The 16,595-nt window shown below is 36.9% G+C and overlaps 1 protein-coding gene across 1 annotated transcript in view; it reads right to left on the reverse strand.

The window, feature by feature from the left end:
- LOC129244839 (patched domain-containing protein 3) overlaps positions 1-16,595 on the reverse strand; it is a 31,856-nt gene continuing 15,261 nt past the window's right edge. The window contains exons 3-9 of the mRNA XM_054882720.1: positions 9,562-9,776; positions 9,277-9,458; positions 9,032-9,211; positions 7,728-7,891; positions 7,288-7,626; positions 2,583-2,896; positions 1-2,489 (exon numbers count right to left, since the gene is read on the reverse strand). Of these exons, the coding sequence (XP_054738695.1) occupies positions 564-2,489; positions 2,583-2,896; positions 7,288-7,626; positions 7,728-7,891; positions 9,032-9,211; positions 9,277-9,458; positions 9,562-9,776 (3,320 nt within the window). The 3' untranslated portion in view covers positions 1-563. The remainder of the gene's footprint in view (positions 2,490-2,582; positions 2,897-7,287; positions 7,627-7,727; positions 7,892-9,031; positions 9,212-9,276; positions 9,459-9,561; positions 9,777-16,595) is intronic.

The following is a 16,595-nucleotide window of genomic DNA, read 5'->3' on the forward strand; positions in this document are numbered from 1 at the left end:
TAATTTTCAAAGCTCCAAATTTTAGAAAATTTGTGTTTTTGAAGAGAAAAAATTAAAACAAATATTTTCTATGACAAAATAAAACTGAAAAAACTCTAGGATTTTTTTAATGCATCAAAATAAAACTGAAACTCTTTTTTTGCCTATATCTTTCAGCATTTATAAATAAAGTTTTGCACTTAAAAGTATTTAGTTTCATTTGTTATTTACGCTAATTGTATACATTTTCTATTTCTGGTATTTACGCATTAACTAGAATTGTGTTTGTATAAAACTAACTATGTATAAAAAAAAAAATTGTAATTGAAACAAAAGGAAACTATAGTGGCTTGTTTGCACAAAATGAAAATAAAAACCAACACAACACTAAATTTATTAAAAAAAACTACTACATACAGTTAGTTTTTCAATAACACCTAATTCGGTACCGGCAAAGTGCATAGTTCAATTGCGTGCGCTTGAGGTTTGCGACCTCGCTTCATTTTTTGCGTCCATACTTTGACTAATGTCGGTCATTTATTTTCCTTTTCACACAGTTTAGGTCTAACGCCAACTCGTCCATATCACTTGTAGTAATGGCCGCCATACTGATACGTTGGCGGATGCTGCGTGCCATTGGGATAATACAAATTGTGATGTGATGAGGAGCGCATTGGCGGATGTGGGCGGTAGGCATTGGGTGCGGCGGCTGCGGCTGCGGCAGAGGAGGAATTGGCATGCGCCGGCACATAAGCCGCGCCATCATCGCGTGCAGTGGTGGCAAAGCGGCGTGCACAGCGCTCTTCAATATTTGATGGCGGCCAACGTTGGTAATGGCGTGTAGAGTCTTCGGACGAGCGACGACGATGGTAACGTTTCACGGAGGTGTTCGCTGTGGGTTGTGCAGCGCTCTGCTGCTGATGATAGCTACTGTCATCGCCACTGCCGGCGCTTTGTGTGCCCGTCGCCGCCGCTACAGAGGGTCGATATTTGCGACGCGAACGTTCATCCAGCGAGGAGGTGGGCGTGTAGTGCCCGGCGGCAACACGCGCCACTGGTGCATCAACCATATCATCACCGAATGCGGGATGGCGTCGCTGCATGTGTACGATGTCAGCAGCGAAATTGTCGTAGGCGCGCATACCTACGGCGCTACGTTTACGTTGTTCTTGCTCTTCGTCGAGGCGTGCGCGCCACTCTTGCGCGGTCACTTGTTGGCCGTAGAGGTCGGTGTGTGGCTGGAATTGTGATTGTGAGTTGGTGTAGAGGTTGTGGTAGGACGAGCGACGCCAACCTTCCTCGTAGCGACGGCGCGTATGCTCGTCTTCGAGTGCCTGCCGGCGCTGTGAGCGACTTGAACTGCTTTCAGATGAGTCCTCACCTGAAGTACCTATACCCAAATCCTTTTCATCACCGTAGGCTTTGTAAGGTGCACCGAGAAAACCTTTTCCCGTGCCGTAGGGGCCAGGCAGCCCTAATGGGGTGTGCTGTTGCAGGTAGTAGGAGCTCAACTTTTCCATGCTGGACAACTTCATAGGACTTTCAATATCTGTAATTTCATCGTTGTCATCATCCAAGTCCTTGCCGGACCATGTCTGCCATGAGCCTGGTCCAAAGAGCGACAAGAGCACGGGCAACAGGAAGAGGCCATGCATAGCGCCGAAGAATATCACAAGAAATACCATTTTGAAGAAAACTAGGAAGATGTAGCTCTGTGCCAGCAGCAATGCGATAATGCCGAGTATTGTTGAGCTGGAGCCCTGCACAATCGGTAAGCCGAGTGAGTGCAGTGCCTCACGCACGCGCGCCTTTGGACTGCGCTTCTTCGACGACATATAAGTGTAGCAAATGTGCGCCGTAAAGTCCACCGAGAAGCCAATGCACATTATCAGATTGATCATGGAAATCGAATCGAGATTTACATCCCACAAAGCCATATAACCGGCAACGCCCAACTCAATCGAAATAATTGAAAAGGCAACCCAAAGTGAGCAGAGTATATTGGGTATGAATATGAAAGAGATGATCATCATGATGATCGCGCCAACGATCATTGACTGCAATGAGGTCGGACGCACAAGTTCGAATTGATCGAAGAATACAAAGTAAGGATGAAATATTGAAGCATTCAGCGGCGAGGCTTTACAAATTTGACGCAAATCACGCACCATTTCCTTTTCGTGATTTGTATCGGTGATATTCACGGCTTGTATGAGAAAACGTGAGGCGATAATACGCGTCTCATCCTCGTTGAATTTGACATCGAGTGAGAAGGGATTGCCTGGGAAAAGCCAATGCTCTTTCACCGCATCTATAAACGATTGCTCATCGTCGATGGTGAGATTCAGATAGTCATTGTTGCGATCAACAAACGAGCGGAACGAACGTATCCACGATTCTGTGTAGAGCGAAGAAGTTACATACGAAGTATTCTCAAGTGTGCGTGTCAGCTCCTCAATTTGATCTTGCACAATGGGATCGGAGTAGTTCAGATCGCCAGTGATGATGACCTGTGTGTGCGAGAAGTGAAGAGAAGCAGAAAAGCGTTTAATGGAAGAGCTAAAATGGAAAATTAGTTAGGCGAGCAAGAGCGTTAGACTTACCTGCATGCGATATGGAAACTCGCGATAATATTCATCCTCACGATCGAAAAACTCCACCGAGTACGAATCAGCCTTTGACAATTTACGCCGCTCCAAGCCCTCCTTTATCTGTGTGAGTCCAAAGCAAGCGCCAGCTAAATATCCCGCAAAGATCAGTATGATCAACATTTTGCACCATTTATTATTGATCACGGCGGATAGGTGGTCCTTGAAGAAGGCCATTAACATGTGATCTTTGTTATCGATTGGATTATCGGGATCGTCGCGATTGATGCCACCGGCCATTATGGCTTTATACAAAAAGTTGCGCTTTTCTGTGTGGAAAGAAATTGTTAAGTAAGACGAAAAAAAAGACACAAATCAGTGGAAGTAAAAACGTAGTAGGTATTACAATAAAAGTTTGTTTGAAACAAACGTTGAATTAAAAAATTTCCTACAAGAAGGCCAACATTTACTGCGCTTCGGTTGCGCAAAAAGACACGATCACTGGCATGTTGCCACAATTTACGCGTGGCAATTATTATTGCAATTCTTTTAAACGTAATTACTTATATTTCTATTTCTTTTGTTTTTGCCATTATTGCTAACATTGACCTAGAAAAAAATGTGTACTGCATTGAGTTCACTGAATCTACTACTATGCCACTGCGTTGTTGGCTCCGACATGTGCTGCTGCTTACCATCCGTCGATCATTGCTGCTCTAATAACATTATTAGTTACTTGTTTTTGTTGTTCTCATTGCTGCACAGGTGCATTGCTTACATGCGCTCCCACTTTTTCTTCCTATACACGAATCAACTTGCCAATAGGAGTAGGTTACCAACCATCAACCGCGCACGAAACTGTTGTCTGATCAAGATACGCTTATAATCAGACAACTTAGCCATTCAAGATCACTAGGCTTTAGTGTAAACAAGTTTATTATGTTGAGGTTAATTGAGTTTTTCAAATGGCTATGGAGTTCTGTGGCAGCGAAGTGTAGACAAACAGAAATAGGTTGTCTGCTGTCGCTGCGCGCCAGCATAAATTGGATGAAATACAAGTGATGAGGTAAGATCAATGGTAGCCTGATTGGAAAGTAGGAGTGAATTTACCTATAGCAGAAAACGTAAGCACGTACATACATATTCTGTACGGAAAGTGCGGTGAAATGGTCAGCAAGACAGAAGATATTAGTTTTTCATTAAAATTTATTGTATTGCTTTGAAAGTAGGCCACCCTCAGGAATATAATAGCACACCTGTCAACAAATAATCCAATAATCAAAACATTTTCTAAGCACATTTTCCGGATGCGACTTCATTCACGCCACACATTGAATTTTATGTTCTCTAACGAGAAGCAGTCGTTTGAGTTTTGAAACGAGAAAAAAGTTACTCGGAGCTACAGTCTCCCCTAAGGATTTCAGGCCAATCAGTCTTGCGTCTTTCTGGCTGAAAACTCTTGAGAGACTGATTGATCTGCACATAAGAAGCGAAATTCCTCGGGGCGTTTGTCGCATACTCAACATGCTTACTGTAAAGGCAGATCAGTGGAATCTGCTCTGCATACAATCGTTAAAAATATGGAGGAATCTCTATATCAGAAAGAAATTGCAGTTGGCGCCTTCCTCGACATTAAGGGGCCTTTTGATAACGTCCTTCCGGGGGTAATCTCTATATCTCTGGGTAAACTGGGGGTTGGAGCCGACTTTACCAGATTTATCTACAGAATACTTAGCGACAGAACGGTAGTGACAGGATGGGTCACCTCTCCGTCGACAGGTGAGTAAGGGCACTCCGCAAGGCGGTATTCTCTCACCATTTCTCTGGGTTATCGTAAGCAATGACTTGCTGGGGGAGGTGATGAGAGGAGGCTGCAGGGTGACTGCCTACGTGGACGACGTGACACTAATTGTTAGAGGAAAGTGTGTAGATACCCTGTACGATTTGATGCAAAGATATCTGAAATTAGTTGTTCGAAGGGCAGCGGACTGCAGCTTGTCGGTGAATCCTCATAAGGCGGAGCTCGATCTATTTACGAGGAAATATAAAATCCCCGAGCTCAACTCCTCTCATTAAGTGGCACTCCGTTGATGCTTTCTGACAAGGTGAAGTACCTAGGCCTAATTCTTGACAGTAAGCCTAACATTGAGGGTGGATACAAGGGCGCTATTGGCAAAAGAAAAAGCCAATTTTGTTATATGGCGTCATTGTCTGGTGGAACTTACTGGAGAGCATGACATCGGTAAAGAAGCTGGAGAGAGTTCAAACGTCTGCACTCATTGAAATCAGTGGGGCGCTCCGAACCACTCCTACTATAGCGCTTAATGTTATGTTAAATGTGATACTTGTAGACTGCCGCTGCACGTACCGCAATCAGGCTGAGAGGTTCGAGCTTCAGGTTCGACCTCACTTACGAACACTCAAGTATCCTCAAAAACTTTGGGTTTATCCCGTTGACAACGGATCTGTGTATACCATCGCTTAGTGAAAGCGGTACTTTCTCTTCCCATATTCCACCAAGGGAGGAGCAGACTGGGTGCAACACTTGGAGACAGAGCTTGGTGAACCTGTTCACGGACGGCTCGAAGTTATACGGAAAGATTGGCGGAGGAGTATTCTGCGAAGAGCTTCCCATCAGACTCAAATTCAGGTTACCGGATCACTGCTGTGTGTTTCAAACAGAGGTAGCCCCGATCAAAGAAGCTGCAGATTGGTTATTCATTTGCGTAATAGCCATTAAGGAAGTAAATATTTACTCTGCTAGCAAAGAGGCAATTAGGGCCTTCCCGAAAATGGTCGGGGAATGCCTGGTTGCACTTTCAATTGCATGCGAATTCTTTGACATAAGGCTAATTCGGGTATTTGGTCACAGCAACATTGCGGGAAACTGCTAAGCGGACGAGCTGGCCAGACAACGGACCAGTGTGGTAGTTTTCCCGGGAAAGGAGAGGAACGGCATCCCCTTGATAACCTGCGCTCTACTCCGGGAAAGATAGGCTTCGTGTCAACTCAGCGAGCGCTGGGCAAGTACACACAATTGTAAGGTCGCGAAATCCTTTTGTCTACGTTTTGTCGGCGGTCGAAGAATTTTCTGAAGATGACAAAACCTCAGCTCTTAAACTTCGTGGGTATCCTCACAGGGCACTATCCGCGAGGGATTTTTGCGTCAACTGTATGGATGATGAGACGAAATCATCTCAGCACCTTCTCCTTAGCCGCCCCGCTCTCGCGGGAATAAGTCACTTCTTTCCTATCAAAAATCTGACGAACTTCATCAGCAGCATTACCGCAAATTAGTCACCGTTCGTAATCCACAAAAATGAACGTGGAATTGATTTTATCTTTTAGGTGATCAACTTCGAGACAAGAATTCTTATCACCAAATAAAAAGAAATTCATTATATTTTACTTCTAGTTTTTAATTAAATTTATTTTATTTACATTGATTCATAATTTAATTTGTTTTATTTTCCATGTTTTGATGTATTTGAACTTTAATTTAAATTTAAATTTAATTTAATTTTTTTTATTTAGTTTAATTTATTTCATACAGTTTTAATTTTATATTATTTTAGTTTATTTGGACTCATTTCATTTTTTTTTTCATTACTTGTCAGTTTTGATTTAATTGAATTTTATTATATTTTATTTTTTTTTTAATTATTTTTTAATTTTTATTTATTCCATTTTACTTTTTATTATATTTTAAATTTAATTTAATTTATTTTATTTTATGTAGTTTTACTTCATTGTGTACTATTTTTTTTATTTTGTTTAATTTTATTTTTTTATTATATTATTTTAACTTTAATAGTTTTTCATGTTTTTATTTCAATTATTTTAGTTAAATTTAATTTAATTTAGTTTTGTTTTCTTTGACTTAATTTAATTTAATTTAATTCATTTGATTTTATTTAATTCCATTTCAATTTACTTTATTTTATTTACCAACAGTGGCAAAATCACTTAATCAAATGCCATTCAAGCGCTACTAGGGTAGCTGCCATGTGCCGTAATTACCAGCTGAGGAGCAGGCAATCAATGTAGACACAATGCAATTGCGCACCGCAAACATAAAAAACACGCCGGAAGAAGACAATACACAAATGCATAAAAAGGTCGAAAAAGCAAGTCCAAAGACAAAAACTAAACTCAAAGGCAAAGTCCAAGAAACAGCAAACCGCCGTCTTCGATTGCAGGTGCCACAAAGAGAAAAATCAAATCAAAACATCCACGACGTGAATGCAGGTTAACAAAATATAATACGAACACAAAAGCAAGTGAAGAAAAAATAAATAAAAATAAAAGTGAGTTTCGCAGACGAAATGCCAGCCGACCGAAGCGACAACTTAATGAACCATGAAAATGGCGAAAACATGTCTCGACAATTTAACTGTTGGCGGCGCTGGCGCGGTAATGAACGGAAACAATTATTTGTTGTGCTTGTAAGACATACAAATATACAAAAATTTAAAACTTAATACCTATACAGCAATAAATTTATAAATACAAATATAAGATAACCTGTGCCTATATGAAATTTTAGCGGATTGTGAAAGTTTGGGTCGCGTGTTGGTAGTCGAAAATAAATAAAAATTATAACATTGGAAATAACAACAACTAACTCCATCCAACAACTAACAAAGCCGCAACAAAACTATTTATTTAATTAAGTTTTTCTTGCAATATTTTGACTTCTCACAACTCCAAATTAGCTCACCTTTAATGGCTACCGACATCGCCTGTACTTTACAACCGAAGAGCGCGTGCAAATTGTGCCGTTCCCTGTAGCCAGATATTGCCATACAGCCGGCGAAGAAAGTGATGTGCCAAATGAAAGTGAAAACGACCGCAAATACCGAATAGGTGCAAAAAATCTGTACCGAACGGAATGGGCTAATGATGCCAATCCAAAATGAGAACAGATCGGTGAGTGAGGTAATGGTGATGGAGACGGCCGCTTCGGACATCATGTGACCCATACGCTCTGCAACTGGCATTTTGGCTGGTGTGCGACGCCAGCCGGCCAACATGACGAAGGTGTCGTCGATACCAATACCTTGAAGAAAGTGAAGAAAGAAAAAAAGATGTATGAATTATATTTGTATGTGCATGCAAGCGCTTGTGTGTGTTGAATGAAAATTATGTTTTATTAGTTACCTATCATTAAGAAGGGCGCCGCCAAATTGATACCAATAAATTCAATGCCACAGTACATGGCCAGTCCAAAGGCCGCGCAAGTGGCCATGATTGCCGATATGTTGCCCATCAGGCCGAGCCATGGTTTTGAGCGTACGGCATCGCCCATCATGCAGGTGATAATACTAAAATATGAATTAAATATAATAAATTTATAAGTGCATTAATGAAATTAATAGTAAATGGGCTAGGCGCATTAAAAAAAATAATTGTTCCAAAAAAAAAAAAAATTAAACTGTTTGTTGATTTGAAGAAATGAGGAATACTAATTTACAAAAATAACTATTGGAAACTAAAGAGGTATATTAAAGAACAGTTCCGAGGTGCGAAAAAAATTCAAAACTACCAGTAAAAAACCTTCAAAAATCGGATAACGCATATCAACTATTTGCCCTAGGTTTCGAAAAGTTAAAAAATATTTCATTGATATTAAGTTGAAAAAATTAAAATTATTTTCGAGTTTAAAGCAAAAATTCTCTTTAATAAACGCTTGAGTAATAGAAAATTATAGTTTTGATTATTCCAAATTTGTAAGATACCATCTCGCTTTCGCTCGCTCAACTCTACTTTGCTCTAGATTCAAACCAAATTCCTAAACAACTGTTTTCTGTTGAAAAATTCCTTGTAAAGTTAGCACATTTCAAGATGTGTTATTGTGTCTCGGTTGAAGCGGTAAAAAATGATCAAAGAAGGTTCGAAACAATTCATATGTATTATAGTACACGTGAACTAAAATTTAGATTGGGGACAGTTCTGTTAACAACTGTTCCCATTTGAGAAAATCCCTCGAAATAATTATTAAAATAGTTTATGGCACAATAAACTAAAATTGGGCTTGGGAACAGTTTTGTTAACAGCTGTTCCCGCTTGAGAAAATCCATCGAAATAGTTATTAAAATAGTTTATGGCACAAACTAAGCTAAACTTTAGACTGAGAACAGTTGTTAACAAAACTGTTTCCACTTTAGAAAATCCTTCGAAATAATTATTAAAATAGTTAATGGCACAAGCTAAACTAAATTTTAGATTGGGAAAAGTTTTGTTAACATCTGTTCCCACTTGAGAAATTCACGTAATCAACATGAATTCATACGCTTTTAGCTAACAGCATTAACAGCCGGGTTGGGAATAGTTCAGGAGACGCCTCCCAGTCACTTGAACTTGCTTGGCCATTTCATCGGTATTTCAAATTTCTAATTACTTAACAGCTTATGTTAAATTATGCCGCTTTTCCTCAAATTTGTTGTAAATTAATTTTTACATACCTAAAAAGCGCCATTAGAGCAAATGTTGAACTAAAATATGGCACCACAGTACGCGTATTCTTCTCCAGCTCATGATCCAAAGTACGTGAGGCGAAATATGATACTGAAATGTGTTTGAAGAGCCCTGAATTCTCTGCTTTTCCCACAACTTTCAAGAAAGTCTCTTCCCATTCGGCACCTCTGCAGTAAAGATATTACATAGAAAATCAAAAAACAAATTTAGCTTATTTTATTTTAGAACCCACTTTGCATCTTGCCGCTTAGTGTCCGCAGTCACGAAATATACCAACTGTATCGCCGGTACGCTAACAATTATATTATCCTCCGTCAACTTTGTCCCGCCAAAGAAGACGGGAAAAGCATGCGCGTCCCAAGTGACTGGATTGAACATGATGGGAAAAGTGAGATTCAGTTCACCGGATTCAATCTGAAAGAGTCAAGCGTAAAGGGGGTAAGATGTTTTGAAATACATTTTTTTATCGCAAATGCTTTTATATTTTTTTTTGTTTTACATTTTTACTGTTACTTACATCATCCATTATGAAATCTAAATTCAATATATCATTTTGAAAGCATTCATTCTCCCAGCGCGCACAGGCATCCTTGTACGTGAATAATTCACCCTCATACTCGACGGTTGCATTCTGTATCAGTTCATCCAGATGTCGCAATTCTTGGAAGATTTCACGACGCAGCATATTATCATTGCCATCTTTGGGTATGACAATGACACGTCCGAAACGACCTGAAAGAGCAAGGAGAAGAAAAATAATTTATGAATACAATTTGAATAGCATGGCGCAGTAAGGCAATTAGAGTATTGCGCATAAATATTATAGATTTATAAAAATAAATTTCTGTGAACAAAAATTGAGTATAATTTGAACAGAGCTTTGTTTGGTAAATAGAAATATCCATATCCATGCTTAGATTATTTTTAACAATATAATATTTGCTTTTGACACACAAACTGGTTTTAAACATTTTTAAATGTTCAATGCGTATGCAATTAAGCATTCACAATATAATGTAAACATAATTTGACCTGGGAACAGTTTAAATAAAAACTGTTCTCACTTCGAAAAGTCGCACCACGCACATGTATTTGTATTTTGTACAATACGACTAGGTATATGAACTGAGAACAGTGTCTAAAAACTGTTCCCACTCGTAAACATTTTAATATATTAAAAAATCTTGTGTTAGAATAGTTACCCCAAGTATTTGTATTGATACTGAGAGGCAACTACGCACATCTTATTGTAATTGTACGCATTTTAGTACATACCCATATTGCATTGTGGAAGCATTATTAAAAATGCATAATTTATATTCACTTTTTATTTATATATAGAAGTTTTGCAATTAGCTGCAAAAAGCACTATAGATAAAATTTACACTGCAACTATCTAACATTATCTCTGTTGCTTTTAAAAACCTTCTTTACAGTTCTCGCCGCCAATTGCTCTCTCTACCTTCAACTAAAAATCAACCCAATTTGGTTCACAACGCGAGCTGTTGTTATTTTTATTATCATTGTGAAAACAAACCAAAAATTAAACAATTGTGCGCTTCAAATAATAACTACAAATAAATTTAAATTGAAAACAATTCTATGCTGCGTTGAATGACCAAATTGAACTTTCCACAATAGCACGAACGCAAACTGCGACGTGACAATAATTTCAAATTGCATTAACTCACCCGCACTCTGGTCACTTATCTGCTGCGCTGAGAACACCGAAAGCAATTATATTTTGCTTTTCAATATAATGTAAGTATGAGAGCAGGGACTTGAGAACATTGCAAGCGAGGGAAATGTTAGAATTGTTGTAATAAAATTTCGCTGTTGGTTGGTACATTTTGGCTTAAATCGTTTTAATGAGTTCGGTTGCGAAATCGTTATTTTGTTTTACGTTAACGATGGTTAAGAAAACGGTTGTGGTTGTTACCTTTTTCTCAAAGTCAAAATCTCATTTAAATTTTTTTTAACATTTGTTGACGTCACTAATGGCTAGCCATCTGTTTAAGCTGGCACATGACACACGTGTCTAATGGCATTTCTTTATGCCTGAAATTAAAGATTCAAAATATACGAATACTCTTGGACTTACTCACTGGACTATGCACTATGTGCAAGTATGCGTTGATTTGCGTATTTATATTCGAAGAATGTTTTGGTGTCAAAGCTCTCACATTAGGCAGCTATAGTCGATGGTTGGCCTCCAATAACTCTATTTAGGAGGTGTTTATTTGGAAAATGTGAATTAGATGTGGTTGCATTACTGTTCGCACCACATTAATAAACTCACTGGGACATGTTACGAACATTTCCGAAAGCATCTCGATTTCTAACAAACTCTCTGTAGTTTAAGTTAAGCGGAAATTTCTTGATTTTATTCTCCATTTGCAATGATAATAAATGTCTCACTAAGTAATTTTGCTCTAGCGATATGACTTTGTATCCATACATAGATTTGTAGCATCATCCAATTCATTCCAAGAGCTTTAGTCCTCGAAATTACGTTGCTTAAAGACCACGCTTTTTCATGTCCTGAATCGGACGATGGAAGATTTAGTACTGACGAGTACAAGTTTCTTTGGGCCCTACATTCCTCCATACCGGAATGAGACGTTCATTTGCTGACGAAGAACTTTAGCAGAAGCATTAACCGTTGCTTGATGCTGATGTTATCTCGAACACGACGAGATAAAGTTAGTAATATCTTCTTTTGAAATTCAAGAGAGTTGTAATGAGCGACAACTTTCTAGCTAACCAGCAAATTGCTAGAGTTGCTTTCTTTTCGGGGTAACACTACGAGTATAAACCTTTGTGAGTCTAAATACGTCTTTTCCTAGAATAGCTACTTGTTGAAGATCTTTTTGAAAGCATGTCTCAAATTTTGTTTTTCAATTTCTCCTGATCAATCCAAATCAATCGTAGTCTGCGGAAAATTATGAGTAACTATTCTCATTTGGAGAAAGCTCAGCTCTTTGATGGAATTGTATGCATGCTAATAAATTATCTGTTTTGAATATATTATATCATCTCATAGAAAAAAACAACTATTCCTATTTTGTAATTTAGTTATATAGGTAGGTTTGGCAGCCGCATCGCCCATAGAAACAGCGATGCCAATTAGACTACGAAATGGGTCCGTTTTGAGGCGCAGAGGATGGGCTATATTTCCCCTTCCAGATTGAACCATCCTGAGCTTTGGACAAAGCATAAAATGTGGTTGATACCTTAAGTGTCTTAAATATCGGTTCCTGCTTCTGCCTAGAGCCGGGCATGTGCAAAATCGGTGTTGAATTGTTTCCAACTCCTCTTCATTCCTACAGCTTCGACAAAAATCATGCCTAATCTCCTTGCATGATTTCCTATGAGACAATGCCCTCTGAGGGCCCTACTAAGGTATTAATTTGAAGTCTACTCAATTTAGCCTTGGCCAGGTTAGCCAAGCATTTTCACAGATATTGGCACTAATCCATCTTTGTAATTCATGTAATTCTGATTTGTATGATAGTACAAAACTGTTCCTACTAAAGGTACTAGGTAAACTATTTCGAGCCATATTACGTACTACGAAAATATTTTTGTATAATGAAAATTTTACCTTTTGAGAATAAATAAATAAAATATTTAATATTTTTGATTGATCCCTCTAACAACTGCTCCTACATAATTTTTTTTGTTTTAATTTCAGTCCTGATTAAAAACTGTTCCCAGATAAAATATTTTTATTTAATTTTATTTAAAATATTTAATACTGATTGTTCCTTTTAACAACTATTCCTGGTTGAATAACATTTCAGTTTTAGGCCTCTTTGATTGTTCACTCTAAAAACTGTTCCCATGTAAAATATTTTTATTTAATTTTATTTAAAATATTTAATATGTTTGACTGATCTGTTCCTACATACATTTTTTTGTTTTAATTTCAGTCCTGACTAAAAACTGTTCCTAGATAATTTTTTTTTCCTATTTCATGTAAAATAATTAATTTTGATTGCCATTATGACCAGCTACTACGAATAACATTATATAGAGTTGGTCCACAGGCTTCCCACGCCTAAGTACAATAGTTCCTTCAATTCAAAAGCATGAGTAATTCCGCATGTGACCACTTTATTACCGAAGAAAGCCAGCCTTACATCTCAATATATTAATGCATTGTTGTATGCGCTGAAAACGTGATTCCAGTAAATGGTCTACTCCCATTCATTTAGCACCAATGAAAGTGGAAAAGTGGCACGACAGCACCAATGCGCAGTCAGTATAAAAACCAAAAACAAGTAGCGTCAAAGAACACCACAGCAGACTGCCTCGAAAACCACGAGAATAGTCTATGCAATTAAAAAATAAAATAAGTTTCACTACACATCAATTGAATACAATGCAACTTTTGTGTATATTAAATAATCTGAAACTGGGCGTGAAGATGGTTGAAAATATTCGAGCAACTGTACTCGTCTGTACGATTATACTTTAATATTTGGTTCAAGTGGTTGGCTGTAACAATGCATGGTCGGTTGAACAGCCTAAGGAGTGTTGAGATATGAATTGGCGTTGCCTATGGGACGTTCAAAGCGTGAAAGAAAATAATGTATGCTATAAATCAAATGTGAAGAGAAATGAGCAAACATTTTTGTATTTTTTTTTTCATTTTCTAAAGCTGAAGGCACGTGAATGAATGATTTGTGAATTCGCTGGCGAATTCTTTTTACTGCTGCCTAAGGCAATAGGTGACCATTTGATGCAAAAGAACAAATTTTCAATTTTTTGTTGTTCTTATTTTTATAAACAAATCCTTCAATTGCGTTTTAGCAATTAAAGTGACGGGCTCGCAATTGGATGATATGCGAGAGTTGGAAATTTTTGATTGCTTTGTTGTCGCATATATTTACATGACTTATTCAAATCTATCGTTCGCCATATTTGTTGTTGTTATTGTTGACTTGACTCGCGTCATTTAACTTGTGATTATTGTAAATTTACTTGATTTACACTCAATTGCTGGTAATCTGTTCACAGAACGTTGTACTATGAGCAAAAGTAAGTAGTGCAACAAATCAACAAATCTCAGTTTCGCACAGTTGCAGGCATTAGTCACCGGGCGCAAGCGAAAAAAATGACAAGGCATATTTATTATAATTGCAACAAGTTGCACAAAAATTGCACAACCTTTTTTCTTTAATTTGCATGTGTTTACAAAGAAAACCTGTGCGCCATTTCAATTGTTGCTGTTGTTGGCCAATGCGCTTGTAGCTTGACTTGGTCAGGAAGTTGTTGCACGCAACGCCGTTGGCTGGTATTCAATTTGTGGTCGGTCTTAAGTTGTTTGCAGTGTTTCTTACATAATTAATGTTAGACGATTGTTTGGAAGATAGTTGACAGAAGATAAAAATCTGTTGTTCGTACTTAATATTTAATTTGCACATTAGGGGGCTTCGTCCAAAAAAAGTTTCGAAATTATGAAATCTGTGGTATTTTAAGATTTTTGCAAAATATTCGGAAAAATATCAAGATTTTTGTCAGACAATGAAATAAAGCGATTTGAAAATTCCGAAAAAATTGAGTTTGGTTTTTAAATAAAATATTTTCTGCAAAAATATTTGGAAAAATATTAAGATTTATTTGAGGTTATACCGATCGATTCGAAAATGTCTATATTAAAACAAATTCGTTTTTTTTTACAAATAAAATAAATGGTAAAAAAAACTTCAGAAGAGCTTAAGCTTAAAAGATCTGGAGACAAATTGATAATTTTTTTTCCACGAAATCAAAATGAGATTTTTTTTGAGGTTATCAATTTGAAAATAGCTGAAGCATTCAGGCTTCTTTACAAATAATTTTTTTAAAGAAAAAATAAACTTCAAAAGAGTTTAAACTTAAGAGATCTGAAAGACAAATTTTTGAAAATTCTATCCACGAAATCAAAATAATGAAATTTTTGGAAGTGATTTACGAAATATTTTGGCGAAAGTTTAAAAATATAATAAATAGACTTAGTTCCGAATTGATGCTTCACAAAAAAAGGGTTTGGAAATAATAAAATATTTGGAAAATTATTAAGATTTATGTGAGGTTATCGAGTTGAAAACATTTCCAAAAATCTCATTATTCTGGTTTCGTCTAAAAAAATTGAGGTTGTTTTTACAAATAAAATAAATTTTCAAGAATATTTTTTCACAAAAAAAAATTTTTTGAAAATAGTTTTTTCCAAAAAAAAAAGTTTTTTTTTCAAATGATAGAAGAGTTTTGGCTTAAAAGACAAAAGAATTTTTTTTTTTAACTTTATTGACGAAATAAAAATAATGAGATTTTCGGAAGTACTTCCACTGACAGTCTATTTCACGTAAATCTTCATACTTTTCCGAAATATTTTGGCGGAAGTCTTAAAATACAAGAAACTCAACGATATCAAAGATATTGACTTGTCATTTATTGGAGCGACATTGAAAAACCTAGTCCTAAGTCAGATACAAACTCTTAGATTCTACTTCTAGGTGCATAACTACATAGAAAGAGATAGTTGTATTCCTTAAATATATTAAAAAAAAACAATTTTTTTTTCAATAAAATAAATATGTAAATTTGTCATTACTAGTCAAAAACAGTATTATTTTTTTGTATCGCTATTGATGCACCCTAATGTGTATATTGTAGTTTTCTGGCTCACACCTGCTAGTTAGTCTAAAAATTGCAAGTGCTTTGATAGACAAATTGCTTTTGGCAAAATAACGAATTTTCGCAATCAAAATGGGCAGACTCTTGAGTTCTTTTTAAAATATTGAAAGATATGCAAAAATTAAAAGCAAATAATACAGCACAACAAATTTAAATTTTTGTGATTGGAACAGAAATGCGAGCAAATAATCCGGAAAGTGCATCATGAGTAGACAGTTTTATAGAACAAAGTTATGGTCTATGGCTCCCGCACGTCTCAGATTTTTAGCTGTGGCTTATGCTGAAAACAGTGAAGCCCGTAAACGCAATTCCGATTCAGCTGTTTCGATCAAACTAATGAGAACCCCATGTAAACGAAAAGTTCCTTCCTTCCGTATCGTAGTACCGTAGATTTTATTTCACGATTATTAAAAAAATTCCGTAATTCCGATCCAGCTGATTGCTGTCTCACCACACAGTGTTGCTAAGCAGTACATTTCGAAATCATTTACAAAATAAACTTAGAAAAATTTAAATTTTTATTAAAATAACTTAAAAACACTGTTGAATAATGTTAATTATAGATAAATGAACTATTTGCATTTGTTGGTTTTTGGCTTCGGTTTATTAAACAATGAAAAATTGTAACTGATAACGCGGATGTGTGAAAAAGTGTGTAAGCAAAAATATCAATGGCAACATTGTGTAGATACAACCAAACACATACACACACAAACCGATGTATTGTGTAAATATGTAATTAAAAGAACGCAGTTGTTCTCGGGGGTGAGTTTTTGTGCACGGTAAGGGTATGCGGTAAGGGATTCCGTGCGGTCTTCACTGTTTTCAGCATTACCGCTTAAAATCATTTACATGCAATACAAAAATTTCTAA

The sequence above is a fragment of the Anastrepha obliqua genome, chromosome 4 (assembly GCF_027943255.1).
Source record: "Anastrepha obliqua isolate idAnaObli1 chromosome 4, idAnaObli1_1.0, whole genome shotgun sequence".
Taxonomy (NCBI): Eukaryota; Metazoa; Arthropoda; class Insecta; order Diptera; family Tephritidae; genus Anastrepha; species Anastrepha obliqua.